Here is a 22,678-nt window from a genome sequence, read left to right as displayed (position 1 = left end):
GATGACATGGGGTTTTGTTAGAACCAAAAAAAATACAAAAGTTCAAAATATGTCCGACAGATGGTGCTTCATCTGATCAGAATAGCAATAATTAGCATAACAAAGTAAGACAAAGCAAAGATGATGTTCTTTACAGGAAATGCTCAATATGTCCACAATCATTCCTCAACAATAGCTGGAGTCGAGGAATAATGTTGTGAACATCACTGTAAAGCATGTCCGGAGTTACGGTGTGGCACTGGTGTCGGATGTTGCCTTTCAGCATCCCTAGATATGTTGGTCAATCATGATACTTGCGACTTCACATAACCCCAAATCCAATAATCGCACAGACAGAGGTCTGGGAGGCCAAGCATGACAAAAGTGGCGGCTGAGCACACGATCATCACCAAACGACGCGCGCACGAGAGATCTTTCACATGTCTAGCAATATGGGGTGGAGCGCCATCCTACATAAACAACGTACGTTCCTGCAGGTGTTTATCAGCCAGGCTGGTGATGACGCGATACTGTAACATACCGGTGTACCTCTCACCCGTCACGGTAGCAGTTACAAAACCAGAATCACGCATTTCCTCGAAGAAAAAAGGCCCGATAACGATAGATGTGGTAAATCCAACCCTTACCGTGACTTTCTCGTCATTCAAAATGGAGTTTCCACGACAGTTCTAGGATCTTTGGTAGCCCAAATTCTGCAGTTGTGAGTGTTGACAGACCCTCGGAGTGTGAAATGAGCTTCGTCGTCCACAACACGTTACTCAACCAATCGTCATCTTCCACCATCTTTTGAAATGCCCACACTGCAAATGCCCTCCACTTCACTAAATCGCCACATAACAGTTCATGATGTCGATGGATTTTGTACGGATAGCATCGGAGGGTGCGCCTAAGTGCCAACCAAACAGTAGTGTACGGAATGCCAGTGCGAAGTGTGACTGCACGAGCGCTGACTTCCCCATGCATACAAAACCTGCTACAGTCTCCATTTCTTCCTGAACTGTCTCAATAGCATTACGCCTTGTGCTGTCGGCCACTACAGGTCTATTGTCTAAATAACTCGTGGCTTCGAACCTCGAAATCATTCTCGCCACAGCTGCATTTGTCAACGGACCTTTACCCATTCAAATCCCCTTCCTATGGCAATAGAATGTGCTGAACTAGCACATTTCCCATTCTGATAATACAACTTCACTAAAAGTGCCTTTTCAGGTAACGTCAACATGCTGCGACTGCTGGCGCATCTGATTCTCTCTCTCATTACAGATCCTTTTATACACGATTGTCATGCGCAGTCACTGCTGTTTTGCTGTCCAGCGCCATCTGTCAGACATTTTGTGAACTCCCCCCCCCCCCCCCCCCCCCACACACACACACAATAAAACCCTATGTCATTCCAAGCAATTTTTACCTCTCTGTCTACATTATTCCGTGGTTTATTAAGTTTTCAAATTTATACTGACTTTTTGATCACCCGTTATATCTTACCCTCTAAGTCACATCATCAGTTAGCAAGAGTAACCTGATGATGATGGCATGACATGCCATCAGAGGTATGTTTCACAGCAACCAATCAACCTGACTGCACGTCTGAGAAACCTTCAAGCATTTTTGCAAGTTGAAATGCAAACATTGATATAAAACTGTCCTCTACCCTGCAAATTTAGTTATTTGTAGACAATTAATTAATGATATAACATAATTTTTTCATCATTGTTATCTATTAGCTTTTTCCCCATGGGTTCGACCATATGTGTTAAACACATGTATTGAAAACTTCTGCCACCCCCGTTCCATCTCATCCTCACTCTGTTCTCCTCATCACCCGACCTCTAACTATCTCCACCTCTCCACTCTTTCTGTCTCTTCATCTACTCCTCCCTCTCTCTTTGTCCATTTCCTCCACCCGCTTCCTCTGACTGTATCTTCCACTCCCCTCTCTCTGACCATACCTTCCACCTCCCACCCTTTGACTATGTCTTTTTCCTCCTCTCTCTTTCTATCTCCATTTCCACTTCCTTCTCTTTCTTTTCCATCAGCCCTCTACAGCCCTCATACATTTCCCCCTCCTTCCCCCTCTCTGTACATTTCCTCTGCCCCCTCACTCCGTCCGTCTTCTTCTTTCCCTCACTCTGTCCACCCCCTTCCCTATCCATCTCAACCTGTCCACAGCTGCGCTCATCAGTATGTGTAGCCCCTGCAGTACAGTTCATTAGGGTAGGCCAATACTACTCCCACAACATACCTGTCAATTAGGTCAGCCTACATGTGGGGGTCTGGAGAACCATTTCTTGCCCCTGACATGTCGTCAATCAAGCAAAATGACAGTCACAATTGCGTTGTTTATTTTGTTGGTAAACGGTTTCAACCCGCAATGGGGTCATCTTTAGGGCAATTTACACCATTTGGTCACTCGCTGGAGTTGTCACCGTGCCCTGAAGATGACCCCATCATGGGTTGAACCTGATTGGCGACAAAATAAATAACACGATTGTGACTGTCATTTTGATTGACTGATTATAAGTAAACCAATCACTGCTATCTCCACACAACTATGTTGTCTAAAAATTCCTGACATGTAGACTGCACTGCAAAGCAGGTAGCTTTGGTAGGCCAATACTGTTTTTACACAGCATGCTTTTCGTCCAGAGCAGCCTGCATGCCATGGATGAAAAAACACCCTTTTGCCCATATCTCCACTTCTGTTGGAGCCAGGAGGTTATAAACCCCACAGCACTATTACTTGTGAGACCTGCTGTTTTTATGCCAAATTTGCCTGAAATCGATTAAGGGGCTTGGGAGGAGACTGTGGGCATACACACATACACTCTGCTTAGAGCTTAGTCTCCAAACAATACAGCTCTCAGAATGAGACGAATCTGCCAGGAAGTTTCATATCAGCGCACACTCGGGTGCAGAATGAAAATCTCATTCTGGAAACATCCCCTAGGTTGTGGCTAAGCCACATCTCCGCAATATCCTTTCTTTCAGGAGTGCTAGTTCTGCAAGGTTCGCAAGAGAGCGTCTTTAAAGTTTGGAAGGTAGGAGATGTGGTACTGACAGAAGTGAAGCTGTGAGGATGGGGCGTGAGTCGTGCTTGGGTAGCTCAGTTGGTAGAACACTTGCCCGTGAAAAGCAAAGGTCCCGAGTTCGAGTCTCAGTCCGGCACACAGTTTTAATCTGCCAGGAAGTTTCAATACAGCTCTCTTTGAAGCAGTTCAATAAGTTTGTGTCTTCCAAAGTTAATGTTAATGGCCACCCATATTATAGATTGGCAACTTGGTACTGAAGCAGAATGAGACCCCATTATCATACATAGTTTTCTGTTTGTTTTCAAAGTTGATGATGTATCTCTTGCCTATTAAAAGTGACCCTGTGTGCATTAACATGGATAACAATGTTTTCATTTCCAGACCTTCACAAGGACACCCCGTGTTTGAGAATGGCTGCAGCAGTAGCAGCCTACCGGTGCCCGCATACCCGGAGGGTGCTGTGCCCCCAGCTAGGGGCACTTCTCCCAGTTCTTTGGATGCCACCACGGTGGAGGACAACAGCTGCCAGGCTTCAGGTATGGCCAAGGGCAAAATAAAATCATGTCTTCTGCACTGCGTTCACCAAGGGAGATACAGGGTAAATTCCAAACAACTGGCCACTGCATCCACATGCTTAATCTAATGTTTATTATTGGAGTCAGAGTGTTGCAAATGGCAGTGTGTCAGAACAATATTGTGTAGTTGACAAAGTTTTTACAATAAGCTTATTTTTCCAGAGGAGCTTGGTGTGAGCTGCGCATCAGCGTCCGAAGAAGTGCAGACTGTACTCAGTCGTGGGGGATCCCTGAGTTCACTGAGTGTCGACTCCCTTGGTTCGACGGAGCCGACGCCCTCGGAGCAGGCTCTGCTGGAACAGTGCATCAATTCTGGAATGCCAAAGAGCCGCGGATCGTCCTCTCGGGCTGCTGCCTGTAGAATTCCCCTGCCGGTAAGTGTCGACGCTATGACTCTGTCTGTAGATGTTACTCTTTCGGAATGAATGTGTCAGTAATTTAACATACATACCACATAATGAAGTCTGTGAACTTATGTGACAAGATTGTGTCGGTGTAGGTCTCGAGTAACACAACTCATATAAACTTTATAAGGTGTTCACATAAATAGCTTGAATTGACATAGAGTATCTGGAAATATAACAATGAAAACGATCAGTTTTTGACAAAATGAGGTAATTGGATGGATAAAAAAGTAATCTGCTTACCAAGTGGCGGCAGAACACACACAAAAGATCATAATTAGGAAAGCTTTTGGACCCAACAGCTCCTCCTTCAGGCAGATAGGTTGAAGGGGAAGGAAGAGGGGTGAAGGAAAAGGATTGGGGAGGTTTAGGAAAAGGGGTAGATTTCAGGGAAATCACCCAGAACCCTGGGTCAGGGGAGACTTACATTTCAATAAGCGTCCCTCACCCACGGTTGTGGGTGACTTCTCAAACTCTAGGCCTTTTCATAGACCTGTCCAGCCCTTTTAGCTCACCCTACTTCTTTCCCCTTCAACCCTCCTGCCTGAATAAGGAACCACTGGTTCTGAAAGCTTGCCTAATTATAATCTTTTATGTGTGTGTTCTGCAGCCGCATTGTGAGTAGATTTTTTTTTATCTATCTAGTTACCTTAGAACATCTGGAAATGAACTGATGGTTAACAAAGATTTGCATCTCAGAGTAAGTGCTGTCTACAAATTTTCACACTGTTGTGTTTCATCAACATTTAGGAAGATTGCTAGTAGTGGAGCCGACGTGCATGTCCCGTTTGTTTCAACTGGAACCACCTGTCCTAAACAATATGAACATGTTTAAACTTTCGGTCCGATTGTATGCTATTAGCAAAGGAAAAAAAATTAACTTTAGAACAGTTCCAAAGTTAAGTTTCAGTATCATTTTTAATTTAGTTTTGAAGCTATCAATTAATAATGTTCTTATGTCAGAGTCGGACACTTTCACTTCATTGGTCGTAATCCTGTCTTTTTCTGTGGATAAAATCATTAGCAAAGACAAGAGCTTATCAGTTTCCTCAAATAATAATTGAGAACTCAGCAGCATCCCTGCATGCAAAGTTGCTCATAAGCTATTTTTGCTGCACTTAACGGATGCATACCTCACCAAAAATTAAATCCAAGAAAATTCATTCTTCCATAATCTCTTGGTATATATACATGACACCGTCAATAATACAAAGGTACTTCAAAAGTCGTCCTTTTTGTAAATATTCATGATTTCATTATGCGTCTATTCTGCGTTCTGAGCATACTGTATGAATTCTACTTCACTGACAACTCAAGTTACCAAACCTACAATGTCGTTCAAGCCACAACAGTGTCTAGACTTGCACTTGCTATGTGGAAGCCCGAAGAGAACTAATACATAAAGGAACAGTACATCGCACAGGGTAAGTGTGAGGAACACAGCGTGCTTATGTTAGTAAACACTCTTTGCCTCTTTCTTCTCTGTTGGTAGAGCATGTTGAAAATTCAACTGCCCGTGTGATTGTAAATAATAACTTTTTCTTACAGTTGTATAAATTGATATAGAAATATTAGGTGTGAAAAATACATAAAATAAGGGAAAGTCAATCACTTGCTTATAGGGGACGAATGTGTGGCACACAGAAACATGCCACAGAAAACAGTATTTACACTGCTTTCAAGCTTTGTTATTTTTCTAGTAAAAGTACACATTTTCACACGCACACATTCACACAGTCACCCAAACATACACTAGCAGGATCAGTGTGATCAATTTCAAAGCTGCATCAAGACATGTAAACTGACATAATCTTTGTCAGTAGACTTCACTAACTGCGAATAGAAATAGGATTGAAATGTGTGATAGTGTACACATGGAATTACACAAATGCAAGTCTCTACCAGGTGTACTGCCATTAAATGAGCAGGTTTTTTTTGTGGAAATGAAAATCTAATTTTGAATTGAAAAGTAAAAACATTTTATTCAAAATACTGACCATTGCTTTCTATACATTTTGACCACCTTTCTGGCAATTAGTGGACACCACGCCACTAGAAATGTTCGTCTTTTGGAGCAAACCAGTCAGACACCCAATTTTCGACTTCTTCGTAGGAATCGAAGTGTTCCTCAGCCAATGTGTGTCCCATTGATGAAAACAAATGGTAGTCAGAAGGGGCCAAGTCTGGTGAATACGGTGGGTGGGGTAGCAGCTCCCAGCCGAGTGTTTTGATTGTATCCTGAACCAGTTTTGCTTTGTGTGCAGGTGCATTGTCGTGTAAAAAAATTACTTTGCCATATCTTCTGGCCCATTCTGGTCTTTTTTTGATCAATGCATAGTACAAATTGATCATTTGTTGTCTGCAGCGATTAGTATTCACAGTTTCACCGGGTTTTAGAAGCTCATCATACACCACACCTTTCTGATCCCACCAAACACAGAGCATTGTCTTCTTGCCGAGTCGATCTGGTTTTTCAGTCAATGTTGATGGTTGTCCTGGTTTTCATCACCAGTAACAATTCGATGCAAAATTGATGTCTTTGAAGCAAAATTTGACAAATGGTTTTTCGGTTTTCCATCTGTCTTTCATTCAATTCGTGTGGCACCCATTTTCCACACTTTTGGATCATTCTCATAGCTTTCAAACTGTCAGAAATTGTTCGTTGTGCAACATTTAGCATTGCTGCCATTTTCTTCTGACTCAAAGTATCATCTTCATCCAATATTGCTTGCAATTCGGCGTCTTCAACTTTTTTGGTGGTCTTCGACGTTCTTCACTTCTTACATCAAAATTATTATTTCTGAACTGTTGAAACCATCTTTTGCATGTTGCTTCTGATAGAGCATGATCACCATATGCCTCAACAAGCATTCAATGCGACTCTGCAGCACTTTTTTTCAAATGAAAACAAAGAAATTAATGCTTTTCGCAAATCATCACTTTCTGGTACAAAATTCGACATTGTTAACATGATGTAAACATATGATGTTGTTTGTTCCATTACTCGATGTATACTAAATATCTTTCACAGATGTCATACCAACTAAACAAAAAAAATTAAGGCTCATTCACAACAAATGTTCCCTATCACCACATTTGTATCTTAACGATCATTTCATACTGGTACACCTGGTATATATTCAATCAAAAGTATATTATCTTTAAAATGGATTACACATATTTTTATATAAAGAATACTTTTAAAGCAAAGGTTATTATTTTTATCTATATACTGCACATGCTATATTGGGTTTTACAGAACTGGAAATAAGAAATCAAATTGTTAGCCACCTGCATTGAAGAAATGCATGCCGATTCACACAGTGATGATGAGGAATGTACCTGTTCACTTCAACTGATTGAAGACGGCCAACGAGCAAGAGAGTAGCCCGTTTCAGTAAGCACAGAGTGCTGCAGACTGAAATGAAATCACTTGCATGTGCTCAACACGATTTTTGTGTCGATTGTGGTACAACCCTCTCCACTTAGAACAGCATTCTGTTCTGGTATCAATGATAGGTGTGCTGCAGATTGCACCGTACCTCAGCTCTACTGTCGACCATTTCCCATTGGCCCTTGCTCCCTCCACATTGTACTGACATTGTACGTGACATTTCCCAGTTGGGACATTTGGAAGTACACTGTGGTGACTTCAATTGCTGGACCTCCCCCCCCATCATATTTGCTTTAGTGGGTTCAATAAATTTTAAAACGTGTCTAATTTGTGTGATTGCTGTTCCAGATTTGTGTGGCCAATTAGTGGAGGCCTCAGTGATCCACCGTGTAAATGGTGCTAACATAGAGACCTACTAAAACTGTCCTTAAAACAGCCCATGGCAACATAGACTTTACAATTAAGAATCCTTATTTTTCAACAATTTTTTCTTAGATGTTGTGTGTTATGCAATACACTTTGAACAGATATCAAAGAGAATTAAAAGGAAGAAAGAATGAAGATTATGGTTCAATGTCTTATCAGAAACAAAATCATTAGACACAGAGCCAAGCTTGGACTTCGGGAAGGATTGTGAGGGAAACTTACTGTGTCCTTACAAAGGACCCATCCTGGTATTTTCCATAAGCAATTAAGGGAAATGATGGGAAACCTAAATCTCGATAGCTGGATGGGAATTTAACCTTGCTAAATGTGAGTCAAGTTATGCTAAACTTTCCCTGTTCAAGGAATTAGAGAATTGTTAATATTCACTTGCAGCCTCTAGAATGAAAGTTAAATAATATAAAATTTTTAAAAAATTAGAAAAAGCAACAAAGGAAGTGAGCCACTCACATGCAGGTGAATGTTAAGTGGCACACACATACTCATAACAGAGTAGCTTAAAAGAATTAATAAAGCGAAGTTGACTAGTCTAGATTGTATGCCAGTGAGATTCCTTTCAGAGTATGCTGATATAATAGCTCTGTATTTAATAGCCATATACAGCCACTCACTTGATGAAAGATCTGTACCTAAACACTTGCAAGTTGCATTCGTCACGCCACTACTCAAGAAAGGAAGTGGGACTAATGCAATGAATTACAGACCCATATTACCGATGTCGATTTAACATTATGAATTATCTCGAGCAAAAACAATCTGTTGTTTCACAGTCATTACAGATTCAGAAAATATCGTTCTTGTGCTCTTTATTCCCACGAAGGACTGGGCGTCATTGAGAGGTGTTTTGTAAGACAGTGAACAAGAGGTGCTGCCTACAATGACAACAACCAGAAATAGTTGAAAGAAGCTATAGAGAAACTTAATTCTCATATGCTCTATTCTGAGATTTGGGTTGGAGATGAAGTCAGAGAAATAAGCAATCTCTGCAGATGGAGACGATGTCACACGGTACAAGGAGCGGGACTGCGTGGCAAGGTCACAGATTCAAGAAACAACAATAAGGCAACTATAAGAAAACAATCGGACCGAAAGTTTAAGCATGTTCATATTGTTTAGGGCATGTGGTTCCAGTTGAAACAAACGGGACATACACATCGGCCTTGCTACTAGCAATCTTCCTAAATGTTGATGAAATACAACAGTGTGAAAATTTGTAGACAGCACCTACTCTGAGATGCAAATTTTTGTTAACCATCAGTTCATTTCCAGATGTTCTAAGGTAACTAGATAGATAAAAAAATCTACTCACCATGCGGCTGCAGAACACACACATAAAAGATTATAATTAGGCAAGCTTTCAGAACCAGTGGTTCCTCGTCTACTAATCAGATTGCGTGCCTGTGGAGTATTGTTTCAGTTGTGTGGCTGGATGTGTGATTTCCTGTCTGAAAGGGGACAATTTCTTGTAATCGATGGAAAGTCATCCCACAAAACATGAAGTGGTATGTCTCAAGTTATGAGTTGCAACAGAGTCAACAAATTTTCTGTGATCTGCCACCTGGACGATCTTCGTGATTACTTTAGCCAAGGTGTGATGCCAAAGCACAAGTACCCTTTTCTGGCAGGCGGAGATGCTCGGTTAACGTCACGTCTCGGTGACGTTCTGTGCTCACATCTCTTGAAATGACACTGTACATTTAACAAACAAGCACACACACAATGGTAAGTTCTTACATTCTAACAACCTAAACAATGTTTTTACATGAACCTCTTTCATCTCATTGTGAGAAAAAGAGGGAACATCAGGTTACACCACAAACAGAAGTGAAATATGGCATTGCACAAGAAAGTCCCGCTGCTGTTCGTAATCTGTATAAAAAATTTAGGAGGCAATATGAGCTGTCATCCTCTTAGATTATTTGCAGATGATGCTGTCACTTACCATCTAGCAGTCATCAGTAGATCAAAACCAATTACATAATAACTCTTGACAGGATCTCTGTATGTTGTGAAAAGGGCAATTTATCCTAAATAATAAAATGTGTGAGGTCATACACAAGAGCACTAAAACGAATCCATTAAATTTCAATTATACGATACATCATACAAATATAAAGGCAGTCCATTCAGCAGCTAAATACCTAGGAATTACAATTACCAACAACTTAAATTGGAATGATCACATAGGTAATGCTGTGGTGAAGGCAAACCAAAGACTTTGTTTTATTAACAGAGCATCTAGAAGATTCAAGAGGTCTTCTAAGAGACTGCCTACACTATATTTATCCACCCTCTGCTAGATTATTGCTGTGCGGTATTGGATTCGTACCAGATTGAATTGACAGAGAACATTGAACAAGTTCAAAGAAGGGCAGCTCTTTTTGTATTATTGTGAAATAGGGGAGAGAGTCACAGATGTGATATGCGAGTTAGGAACAATTATTAAAACAGAGGTATTTTTATGCTGTGGCAAGATCTTTTCATGAAATTTCAATCTCAACGTACTATTATGAATGCAAAAATATTTTGTTGATACCCATCTGCATTGAGAGATATGACAATTGTAATAAAATAAGAGAACTTGGAGCTTGTGCTGAAAGATTTAAGTGTTTGTTTTTTCCCCTGTGATGTTAGAGAGTGGAATGGCAGTGAAATAGTGTGAAAGTGGTTTGATGAACCCTCTGCCAGGAAATTAAGTGTGAATTGCAAAGTAGTCATGAAGATATAGATGTAGATAACAGATATGATATTTGCATTAATTTTTGAGGTACAGTATCATGCTTCCTCTGGTTTAGTTTCTCTGTCCTCAATCACTCACAGAACAATTACATATCTCAGGTGCTAGTCAATATTCTGATATGTTTTGTGCGTGTGTGGGTCACACATCATTTATCAATGGATGAGTGGATGCTTTTAAATTTCTTGCTTCCAAATCCATCATGAATTTTGCATTACTATAATATATAAACAAATTAATTCCCGCAAAGAAGATATTTACAAAAGCATAAAAAGAAATTTGGAGCTCATAGGTTTATGAACTATTTATTAGAGACACAGAGTTTACACAGCAAGGAGAAATGAAGAAAACTGGCTAGGAGAATGCCAAGAAGTGATACGGTTAAATGAGAATCTAAGCTTGAGCGGAAGTAGTGAGCAGTGGGTAAGGGTGAGAAAGAATGAAGCCTAATCAATGGGAATTTAAATAATTGTGCAGTGCTGATGTAGTCACATGGAGCACTTGTCAGCCAAGTAATAAAGAAGGGCTCTGTTCAAGAAAGAAGGCAAACTGACAGCTTATCATTTCTTATCTCATGTGCCTGTCAAGATAGGCTAGTGTAACAGTAGGTAGGATAGACGGGCACTGTGTATCTTATCGATTTGTGCATGTGTTTACTGTCCCCTGAGACACTAATCTGTCCACCTTTGTCAGTGACCAGTACTTTTGAAAGTCGTTCTGTATAACTATTGGTTATACAGTTACATGTACTAGCTCTTTTGTCCCAAGTATGAGTCTGTATTATTTATGGTGAGTAAGATGTCTTACTCATTCCATTTTGCACAATTCATGGGGCACACCAGCTATGTTAGTTGTGTGTTCAATAATAAAATTTCATTTTTGGGATGTATGTGTTTGAAAAATTAACGAGTTTCAGCAGAAACACATAAATTAAAAATTAGGCTATTAACCTAAATGTTATTTGAGGCTTTACATGCAAAGTAAAATCCAGTGAAAACAAAAATGAATACACATAATATGAATATCCCACAGAATACTCCAAAGTGTAATGTAAGTGAAATTTTCAACTGAAAACAATTGGGGGGGGGATTTGTGGAATAACTTCACTAAAAGAAGGGATTGGTTGATGGACACATTCTGAGACATCAAGAATCCCCAATTTGGTATTGGAAGGTTGTGTGGGTATTGAGAGACATGAAGATTGAATATGGTAAGCAGTTTCAGAAGGATTTAGGTTGCAGTAGTTATTCAGAGATGAAGAGGCTTGCACAGGATAGAGTAGCATGAAGAGCTGATGGAGGCTTAGGACTGAAGACTATGATGGCAACAATGACATCGATATTGGAATTACTAAATATTTCACCTCCTGGAGATAAATTCTGACTGACAGTTCTGCCTCAATGTTGTAGATTATAATAACACAATATTGTAATATTTGAGTCTGTCTAATTTCAGACCAGGTGTCAGATTTGGTTTAAGTCAAGTGCACAATGAGTGGTCTCCATTAAGTTTGTCTCCAGGTGCTTCTATCACCTTGCTCTCTTGTCCTACGCATTCAGGTCCCTATATCAGGAATGATGGCTCGGTGCTTGCAAAATGTGTGTATCCTGCTTTGGCAGTCCTCATATATGAGTTACTGAGTACAGACTATTACTTACAACCAACATCTCGATCAGAGAGTCTGTAATTTTTTGTATTACCATTGCTTTAATCAGGTTCTTAGTGGGCTCACATTCCAGGGAATTTCATCCTGTCACTCTGCTTCCATCCTGGCACTAATTTCCAAAATTCCCCAAAAGATCTGCAAGCAAATACTGAAAGGATGTTTTTGATGAGATTGTCAAGTGTGCACTTTCCGTGCACTCTTTGAAACATTGTCAGTGACCTTGGCATTAAATTACAAACAAGAAGTGGAGATAGTACTTAAATTATGGAACACATTCTTTTACAATGAAAATAATGCTAATTTATATGAAAATATATTTTAGGGAAAAGCAAGCCATGTGTTGTCTACGCTATATATATGTACTATATTTGCTAAAGAGATAATGTAAGGGAATGCTTGTATAACTACCCTAACCCTGCAACTGACTAAAGTACCTTCACAAAAGGTACTAGCATTCACAGGTTTCTTCTTTTGCATCATGAAAACTGCAAGGGTCACTTTTTTGAACAGTGCACATTTTTCACACGGAAAGAAATTTTAATTTAGTACTGTGCAGATAATGGATTCAGTACTGCCTCACATCACTTTTGAAGCATTTCCTGTGTGTTGTGGCCTAATTATGGTGTATCTCACTACTGTTATTTCTAGAGATTCATCCTGAAGTATTCATACTTGGAACTTATTTTTTGTATTTATCTCACTCACACTAGTGTGTGCAGAAAAAAATTGCTCAGTAGTGTTGTATTTGCAATAAGTATCACAATATTGTAAATCAAATAATCCCTACACATTTAGGATTTTCCAAACTTTCATCAAGTCTGAAATTGAACTGTAACATGTAATGTGAATTAGAATTTTTGATACATAGGTATGAGAGATGGACATTAGTGAAAAAAATCATTAAAACTGGAGGGACACAGAATGAGATGAATGTTGAAAATTGCTGGGAGAGAGAGAGAGGAGATGAGAAAATCGATTAGGGGCAGGGCTGGTGTAGAAGGCATGTTATGACTGTGGAAGGAGGTGAGTGAAACATGTAGCCAGGCAAATAAGTGGTGGTTGGACCAAGGAAGTTCTCTGCCATTGTGGAGCGAGTTTTCTGTGTGTTGAAGTTTGACAAAAATGTGCTGCAGCTGTTCAACCGATGTTTTGAACCAAGGACGGTACAAAGCCACCAACAAGGAAGGCTATTTATCACTGGCACAACAAATTAGTTACGACAGTGTGCAAGAAGAAGCAGACATCCTATAGTGAGTGAAGTGAATGTCGTGCATGTACGAGAGACATTCGTAAAGAGTCCAAAGAAATCTATGCGTCGTGCCTCCTGTGAGCTCAGAATTGCTCCAGTGACAGTGTGGAAAGTCCTGCAACAGAAGCAGTCTATGAAACCCCTCAAATTGGAGCTAATGCAGAAGCTGAGTGCCGACGACAACATTCTGAGTTTTGTTTTTCAGTTGCAACAATTGAATGAGAATGAGGATGGCATTGTTGATCGCTTAATTTTTAGCAACAAAGTCAGTTTTTTCACACTAATGGGGAAGTGAGCAGGTATAATTGTTGAATCTGGGGTACAAAGCATCAAAACGAATGCATTGAATTTGAGCATGATTCTCCAAAGGTAAATGTTTTTTGGCACCTTGTCTCGTCGAAAACTGTACGGGCCATTCTTCTTCGCCGAGAGCACTGTCACTGGATATTCCTACTTGGACATGTTGCGGCAATGACTGATACCTAAAATGCAAACTGACTCTCCTTTCATCGTTCAGCAGGATGTGGCTCCATCCCATTTTCATCGTGATGTTTGCGGATACCTGAACATGGAGCGGCCGTGCTACAAAAGGGGACAGCTGTTTCATGAAATGGCATTCCCGGTCACCAGATCTGACTCTGTGTGACTTTTTTTCTGTGGGGACGCGTTAAAAATCTGGTGTATGTACCACCTCTACCACGAGATGTAGCAGAACTCCGGGAGAGAATATGGGAAGCGATTGCCGCAGTCGACGATGCCGTGCTGGGACGGGTATGGCAAGAAATCGATTACCGTATTGACGTCTGCCGGGTCACTCATGATTCACATATCGAATGGTTGTACAATGTTTGGTTCTTGTACAATAAATAATTGAAAGTGTTCCTGTACTTTATGTACACCCCATATTTTTCTGGCAATGTGCCAGCATACTGTTGTGGCACAAGCCTTGGCAGATATCTATTACTTGGCTCTCCACACCAGAACGTCAACCCATATATTACAGGTTTGCCTTGAATAAATGGCTTTACCATATGCTTCCCAAAATATAGTGTAAGCACATGTGTACTTGTGTTACAGAAAAAGACAAAGGATGCAAAACATTGTATTTGATTTTTGTCTGCATGAAGATAATGTCCTTAAACAGTCAGTCACTGACGTTATATCAGGCATGCAACTACCCAAATTATCCTTGACTGTACTAATATGACATTCTGAGAGAATATGTAAACAGTTATTTCTCTAATACAAATACACACCAAGAAGTTACACTTACCTATCAACTAGAAGGCCAGGCAGGCTGGCAGATAATCCATTTTCAGCAAACCAAGTTTTCGCAGGCACACGGAGTAATGCTAACTTAACAGTGAAGGTTACATGATGTTTTCAACAGTGGTATGAGTCAGTTGGAAGAAGTATATACTAATATCATCTGTTGGAAGGTAGAACAGAGTAGTAGTACAAGAAGTTTTAACCGCACCTGCAAAAATCTTTCTACCAGACGACAGCTGCATCTGGATTAAAAATTTTTCTTTAAGGGGGGTAGGACGTCAAATGGGCCGACTTCGAGAAGGAGAGGCACCACAGGACATTTCAGTTTGCACTGTCTATACTTTTACAAATAAATTCAAAAAAGTTTGTCAGCATAACTAGGAAGGATTCAGAATTCACACTCATAGTAGTGGAAGTTCAAAAACATAACAAAACAATTTTTTTTTACATGTGAAATTTCATCATTTTTTTCACTTGGTATTGACTGCGTTTGTTGCTGTAGGTACACTTTTCTTCATAAGTAAGAGAGATTTCTCGATGAATTTTGCACAACTTAAAAATCATACTAACAGGTGTATGAAACTCTAGAATTTATTTAATCTGTGGAAAAATGAATGGGCTGTTATCTTTTAAACTTTGTGTTTAGAGAAAACTCGAATTTTATAGTTAATTATCTCAATTTTTACCACAGTTTTTAACAGATTTGGGAAATTGTAGAGTTTCATACACCTGTAAGTATGGTTTGTATGCTGTGCAAAATTCATCGAAGAATCTCTCTTTCGTAGGAACAAAAGTGTACCTACAGCAACAAATGCAGTCCATACCAAGTGAAAAAATGATGAAATATCACATGTAAAAAAAATTGTTTTGTTATGTTTTTGAACTTCCTCTGCTATGAGTGTGAATCCTGAATCCTTCCTGGTCATGCTAACAAAGATATTATGAATTTATTTGTAAAAGTATAGACAGTGTAAATTAAAATGTCCTGTGGTGCCTATCCTGCTGCAGGTCGGCCCGTTTCACGTTCTACCCCCCTTAAATATCAAACAATGGAAAATCCAGGATGGAATGTAACAGTATTATTGTGTATATTTATATACAGTATTATTATATATACTTTAAATATCATTTGTTTGTTGTGACTGCTCAGGTGGACCGAAACATGCAAGCACAGAAGCCAGAGGTGCTCAGCCGAACGCGGAACCACGAGCACGGCATCTCACAGCTCGAGTCGAGAATGGCGGTCCTGTCTCTGAGGACGGCCGACGACGACGGAAGCCGACCGCCAAAAAACGAGAGGCTGCCGCCTCCTCCTCCTGCTGCTGCCCAGACTGCGGCGGACGGCGGAGGCGGCGCAAGCACCACCACCACCGTCACCACCACAGACACGGTCACCAACAGCAGCAAGCCGACGGAGCAGCTGCATCCTCGAGCACATCCGCTGACTGGACCGCCCTCGGGAGGAGCACCGGACAGCAGCCCGACTGTTCCTGCCGGAGGCCTCCCCGCGGCCGTCGGTAGAGTCTGCGGTGCGAGCGGTCACCTGGTAGACTACGAGTCTTGCCGGACGGAAATTGGCAGTAAAAGTGACTCGACGGCAAGTGACGAAATGGATAATAGGCTTCGCGATACGGATGCGAGGGAGACTTTGCCAGCAGGCGACAGTGGCAGTTCTATGAATAAGACTGACATAGACATTCGACGGAGTAGAGTAGCGTATACTGGTGACGTGGACGGGGAACGACTGCCGAGTGAGGAGAGACTCGGTGGGGATGTCTTTGTGGTGGATGGCGTCACACCGACAGACACTTGTACTTCAGATCTCGCACCGGTGTGTGTCGACAACAGGCTGTTAGATGCAACAGTAAGAGAATCAAGGACAGTACGTAACGTTCTGCCGTGCCATTCGCCAGAAATTTTTGTGGAAACTGATAAGAATGAACCACTTTATGATAATGACATCCGAGATATGAAAGGTGTTACGGAAGAGCGTGAAGTTTTCAATAATGAAACTGAAGCCTATTTAGTTGAATCTCGTATCTCTGCAGATTGTTCAGAGGATGTTAAGGATTCTGTTGACGGTAGAGTGCCTGCTGATGAGCCCTCATTATTGGAGAGTGAGCTGAAGTTAAGTGTAGAAGTGCCTCACTCGATGCCGAGTCCCGATAAGCTAAAATGTACAGATCGGGAGTACTTGTTAGGGGACCAGTTAGATATCTCTCCAAATGACAATATTATGTCACTGAATGTTGATATAGACAGTAAAAAACCATACGAGTTTCAGTGTGATGAAGACCGTGTCCCAGAAAGTGTACGAGATGTGCTAAAAGAACAGTTTGTGTCTGATGGTGACGAACTCGGTTGTGCAGAGGAGGAACATCGAGGAGTAGATGCACAAGTGACAGCTGTCTGTGATAGTGCTGAAAATATCCTCAATCTTGATGTGAAAGAGGAAGATGACAGTCCTGTGGATGGGTTTTCTGACAGGGCTTTTGTCAATGGACCGGATGTCGTCACTCTCGGAGACCTCGATAACGCTCGGTCAGTTCTCGACGAACTGGATAAGGACAGCATTCCTTGTAATGACATATACGGTGAATCTGCAGAACACCTGCAGGTGGCAGCAGAGGCGTGTACTGACATCAGTGACGTCATGATTGGCCTGCTGGACAATTTGGAGCGTGCAGAGGGTGCTGTCGGTGCCCTAGGAGTCGCCGATCTCTCTTGTGCTTCGGAGGCAAAGTTGGCATATAAAACTGATCTGCATGATGAGGCCTCAGTCCAGTCAGATAAGTTTGCAAGTGCACCTGATTTGAGACAAGAGGTTAAGAGTTCATTATTGAGGTCTGAAGCTGTTGCCGCTCTAAGCGAAGCAGCTGTGACATCTTGCGAGATTGTGGGTCCTCGTAGTGAATCTAACACCAACTCACTTTCAGACGTCAATCGGCACGACGGTGACGTTCCCACAGCAGTTGGCGAAGAGGTACCGTGCTCAGCACGAGCTGTCGCCACAGCTACTCCGGCCGATGCGTCGCCGAGGAGAGGGAGACGAGACTGCAAACCATCGATCCAGAGGCTGCTGAGTGATATTCAGGAGCACACCCTCGTCTCGCCTACTGACGGCTCCGGTTTACAACTCGGTCTCGAATCCACAGAAACAGATTTAGAGATGCCGGCGAACGTAGTGCCCGATGACCGTACATATTCTCTGGACTCTCTCAGCCCCGACTCCAATCTCAACAGGCCCAACATAGCGACACCCGGCTCGTATTCGTCAGAGTCGAAACAGAAGGAGTCTCCCTCGGGTGACAGGTTGCCGGAGTGGCCGACGGAGGAGAACGCTGCAACCAAGGTGGAAGGCGCCGAGTTGGTGGAAGGTGCTTTTGGCTCGGTGCGGCCCAGGCTGCCGACTGGTGACCACACGATATCTGATGTCGATTCTGTGCAGACGCCTTCACCACTAGATGCTGGTGGACCTTTGGGGAGGACCGGAGTTCTAGACTCGACTATTGTAATGCGACAGAGCTATGGTGCTGGGGACACGTGGAACGAAGAGGTAAAAGTAAATGCTTGCTTTACTTTTTTTTTTTTCAAATGTATATTTATAAATATATAGTCTCAATATATCTGAACTGCATACACTAAGTATATGGGAAGAAAAACAGTTTTCAGTCACAAATAGGTCTGTCTTATTGAATTGCACAGCACAGTTTGGGCCCTGTCAGTTCACTTTTACACAGTTGTCGTCTGATTCACTTTTATAACGACAGCTAATTTGTTCTCTAATCTGTACTTTCCACAAATTTAATGTCTTTTTTAATAAACTGATCTATACAATATGTTTGCTGTTTGTGGTCATTTTGGCATTCAACTTTTGTGGTGGATATGATACTTCATGAGACACTGTTGTTTATTCAGTGTCTTTAGCCAGAGCTACCTAGTTCTGGAGAAGCGGAAGTAGATTGACTCAGGCCAAAAGTGTCATTCGCCTGGCCACTGCCAATATTTACTCTGTTTCCCTTCAAAACAAATGAACATTTTGTCTTTTACTAAAGATTTGTGTAGAGAGGAATATGAAATGACTTTTGTCTGGTTAGATGTAAGAGAATCCCTGACGGTAGTCTTTGAAGGGTAATTGGTAAGTAGATAAATAAAACAAACTAGTAATCTAAAACTACAATACTTGGGCATATGGAGCCTATATGATGTTATTGTCATGCCATGTTGTGCTCTGTAGTAAATGAATGTATCTCGAGGCGTACAACAAAGCATTTGCATGACAATTTTTTAATGAAGTGTGATATGAAGCAGTAAACTCGCGTGCAGTGTATGGTAGTTCTATCTTTCTAACTTTCAAATAGGTGGTTCAGTGGCCATCTTAAGCGCAGGAAGCTCACTTGGAAGAAAATTAATTAAAGTTTCTTTCTCATTGCTATCATAAAATAACGCAGTTTAGTAGCGAGACACTGGCAGAAGTAAAGCTGTGAGTACTGGGCGTGAGTCGTGCTTCAGTAGCTCAGATGGTAGAGCACATGCCCGCGAAAGGCAAAGGTCCCGAGTTCGAGTCTCGGTCGGACACACAGTTTTAATCTGCCAGGAAGTTTTAAATATTTTCTTCATCTGTTACATGATGTTCAACAGAGCCAGCTAATATGTCTCTATTCCTTTCATACAAACATCCTCTAATAAAACATGAAAAAACAATTAACAATGACTATTATTTAAAAAATACAAAGAAATGAATAAACAGACAACAGCAGTGTGTGTGGCATTGTGGAGTTCGTGTTCTCAACGCATCTTTGGCTTGCAAGACAGGTGCAATAGTTTGTAGTCTACAGTACGCAGTGCACAATCGCCAATTGACTGTGACACTCATCGACCTACAGGGTGAGGGGCTTAGAATCAAATGCTTGTGAATTAAACCAAAAAAACATATTAAACAATTTTGCAGTAAAATTCAATATCTCTCTACTTTACAGATGCAAGGCATAGCTAAATGTAACTTGCAATTGGACAAGCAGTTAAAAGTATAAATGTTTGCGTGACAAATTTTGTGACATTAAGAGTGCCAGCCCTGGATGAGGATAGTGTAGTTTATTTGCACCTACCCTCCTCTCACACCACCACACTCCACACCACTGACAATTTGTAGTGTACCTGTGGGTGAAGCTTGCTTTCTGCACTCCCACACCTAGCAGAAAAAACTGTCAGGATATTGTGAACAAATAGTATGTGGCCTTAAAGTCAGTTTATTGAACTGAACATAAACTTGTGTGATACAGCTGTATGGAAAAATTGGCATTGTTACTGGAATAAAATAAATTTGTGCCTGGAAAATGTTTTGAGACCATGGCAGCTGTATTTGGGTCTTCTTTTTTTGAATTTTTCACATTTCTCTGTGGAGTCGGCATTCTTGATGAGAGCTGGCAATCTTTGTGGTAACTGGTGGTCGGATGCTGTTCCTGAAACCACCAGTCTCGTGAGGACGGAAACTTTACATCACATCTATCTGCATTTAGAGAAATGTCAGAGAATGTTTGCTAAATGTGTGCATAGCATTTATCTGAGTCAGGAAATGTGTACCAGACCGGCATTTTTATATAGTTGGATATGAGAAACCACCTAAAAAACTACACCTGTGCTGTTCACCTCATGAGTCCTAGTTGTTAATATGCGAGGCAGATTTGATCCGGGGCTGACTTTCCTCCCTTAAACCCCAGAAGTAGCGTGTTAACGTCCTCAGCTATCCGACTCAACTGTATATTGATGTTTTGCAAGTACTTCAGAGATCTTATAAACTTACTGGACAATAATTGGACAAAAGTTCACCTGAAAACGAACTACATAAAACAAATGTATTTTTGGTTGAAGACGGCTATTTATCCAGTTCAAGAAATTCACTCTTCGCACTTGTAATTATCCATTTAGTGATGAAATTTAATTGTCTGTGGTTTCAGAAAGAGGTGTGCTAGTCAGTGTCGAACTTGTGAAACAAATTGTGAGTTCCATAATTCATTATTCACTCTGCAGCAGAATTTATGTGTGTGAGGAAACTTCCTGATAGGCTAGATACTGCAGCACGTAGCAGCTGGACCTGGGATGTTTTTTAGAGGAAATTTGATGGTAAGTTGAAGGTTTGAGTGCACTGTGAGGCGCAGGAAAATTGTCTTCAAAAGACAAAGTCATCGGAAATTTCACATATATGAATTGTCTGTCAAATGACAAGTAAGATACATCCTGTAACCTACAATATTGCATAGAACTCTTATGCTCTTATGCCGCAGGGTAGTTTGATCGGGTTTGTACCAGACGTTTGCTACAACTTTTAGATATCCCTACGTTTTCAACCTGTAAAGGTTGTATACTCCATATTAATTTGTTTTAAAATCAGCATTTGTTTTATTTATTGCAAACAATGTAAAAATTTGGGGTGGAATCTATCCTCACCATATTGTTGTTTAATGTACTCCAGATAAATTAAATGAATAAAAAGATATTTTGATAAAAAATCTGTAAAAGGTTTCATGAAATGATTTGTCTAAAAGTAAGAAATACAACAGATCAGAGAAACATTTTGACGCACCTCATTTGCTGTACATGATGTCGTGCATCATTCAAAGGGATGTCAAATGTTTCTCTAACAACAATATTATGAAAAGGATAGATTGCGTCTCACCATGTAGAGGAAATGCTGAGTCACAGATAAACACAATGTAAAGACAGCTATGTATTTAAGCTCTTTGGCATACTTCTGAAGTAGGAAACACATTCACACAAGCACAACCCACACACACATCACTGAGTCTGGCCATGGCAGCTAGAGACAGTAGCCATGTGTGTGTGTGTGTGTGTGTGTGTGTGTTTTCTACTTCAGAAGTACGCCTGTTGAGCTACAGCTTGTCTGTGACTTGGCATTTCCTCTATATGGTGACTAACAATCTGCCCTTTTCCTAATATTTTTGTGATTCCATCCGGGACTAGTACATAAGGTTAAGAGTAATTCCTTCAGCACGATTCTAATTTTCTTTACCTTTGGCAGGTGTCACCCAATGACGTGTCCTTCCCGAGCCTGACAGTGCCAGAAGGAAGCGAATCGACCGAACTCGACGCCGTACGTCCTCCGTCGCTGATGACCAGCCTCATCTCCATGACGACGAGCTCCGAGACCGGCGCCGCGTTGGCTGCCGAAGCGGAGGCTGTGGCAGCTGCCATAAATGTCACCACACAGCAGTCGGGTGGCTCGGTGCGGCAGAACCGTAAGAGATCTCTGCCCAGTCTCATGGTGAGCAATCCACTCCTCTCTATACCTGTCAATTCAAATAATAAACACATAAATAAAAAAATAAAATATTTTGTACCGTACTTTTAATTCTGACATGACTGTTTTCTTAAGAGGAACTATTGTCTTGTATAAAACTTTTCCAGTTACGTGACTGCATATAACCCTACCTCTACTATTGTAATTTAGTATGCTTTTACCTAAATAACTGAAAAATCTGTCTCTATGTTGTCACATATACTATACCCCAACAGAACAAATAGTCCTGTCACAGAAAAGCCACGTATAATCCTCTTACTAAAATTTAGTTTAGTTTACAAATAATGAAACAGTGAAGTATTGGAAAAGTAGAAATATGAATTTTGCCTGCTTTCTTCCTACGGTTTAATTTGGTTCTTCAGATAAATATTACTCTACATAAACAATGTTGTTACAGACACTAGAATTTCTTTTTGACTATTACCCCCTTATACATTGCATTTTAAAAAGAGAAAAATCCCAGTAGATAACTTCAGGGAAGCTAAAAAATATTGCCCAGGGGGATATATAGAAAATCATTTTCTATAATAAAAATACTTAAATGCTGAAATACTTAGATACTAAAGTGCTCACTTTTTATACTGATCATTTCA

At 40.9% G+C, this 22,678-nt stretch overlaps 1 protein-coding gene across 5 annotated transcripts in view; it reads left to right on the top strand.

Annotated features, from left to right (window-relative positions):
- LOC126293451 (uncharacterized) overlaps nucleotides 1–22,678 on the top strand; it is a 693,872-nt gene that overhangs the window by 628,860 nt on the left and 42,334 nt on the right. For all 5 annotated transcript variants that reach the window (XM_049986686.1, XM_049986685.1, XM_049986684.1 and 2 more), the window contains 4 exons: nucleotides 3,411–3,565; nucleotides 3,767–3,978; nucleotides 15,918–18,323; nucleotides 21,807–22,049. In XM_049986686.1, coding sequence (XP_049842643.1) covers nucleotides 3,411–3,565; nucleotides 3,767–3,978; nucleotides 15,918–18,323; nucleotides 21,807–22,049 — 3,016 coding nt within the window. The remainder of the gene's footprint in view (nucleotides 1–3,410; nucleotides 3,566–3,766; nucleotides 3,979–15,917; nucleotides 18,324–21,806; nucleotides 22,050–22,678) is intronic.

This window comes from Schistocerca gregaria, chromosome 10 (assembly GCF_023897955.1).
Source record: "Schistocerca gregaria isolate iqSchGreg1 chromosome 10, iqSchGreg1.2, whole genome shotgun sequence".
Classification (NCBI taxonomy): domain Eukaryota; kingdom Metazoa; phylum Arthropoda; class Insecta; order Orthoptera; family Acrididae; genus Schistocerca; species Schistocerca gregaria.
Note: the sequence above shows the minus strand (reverse complement) of the source record. Positions and strands in the feature narration are given on the sequence as shown.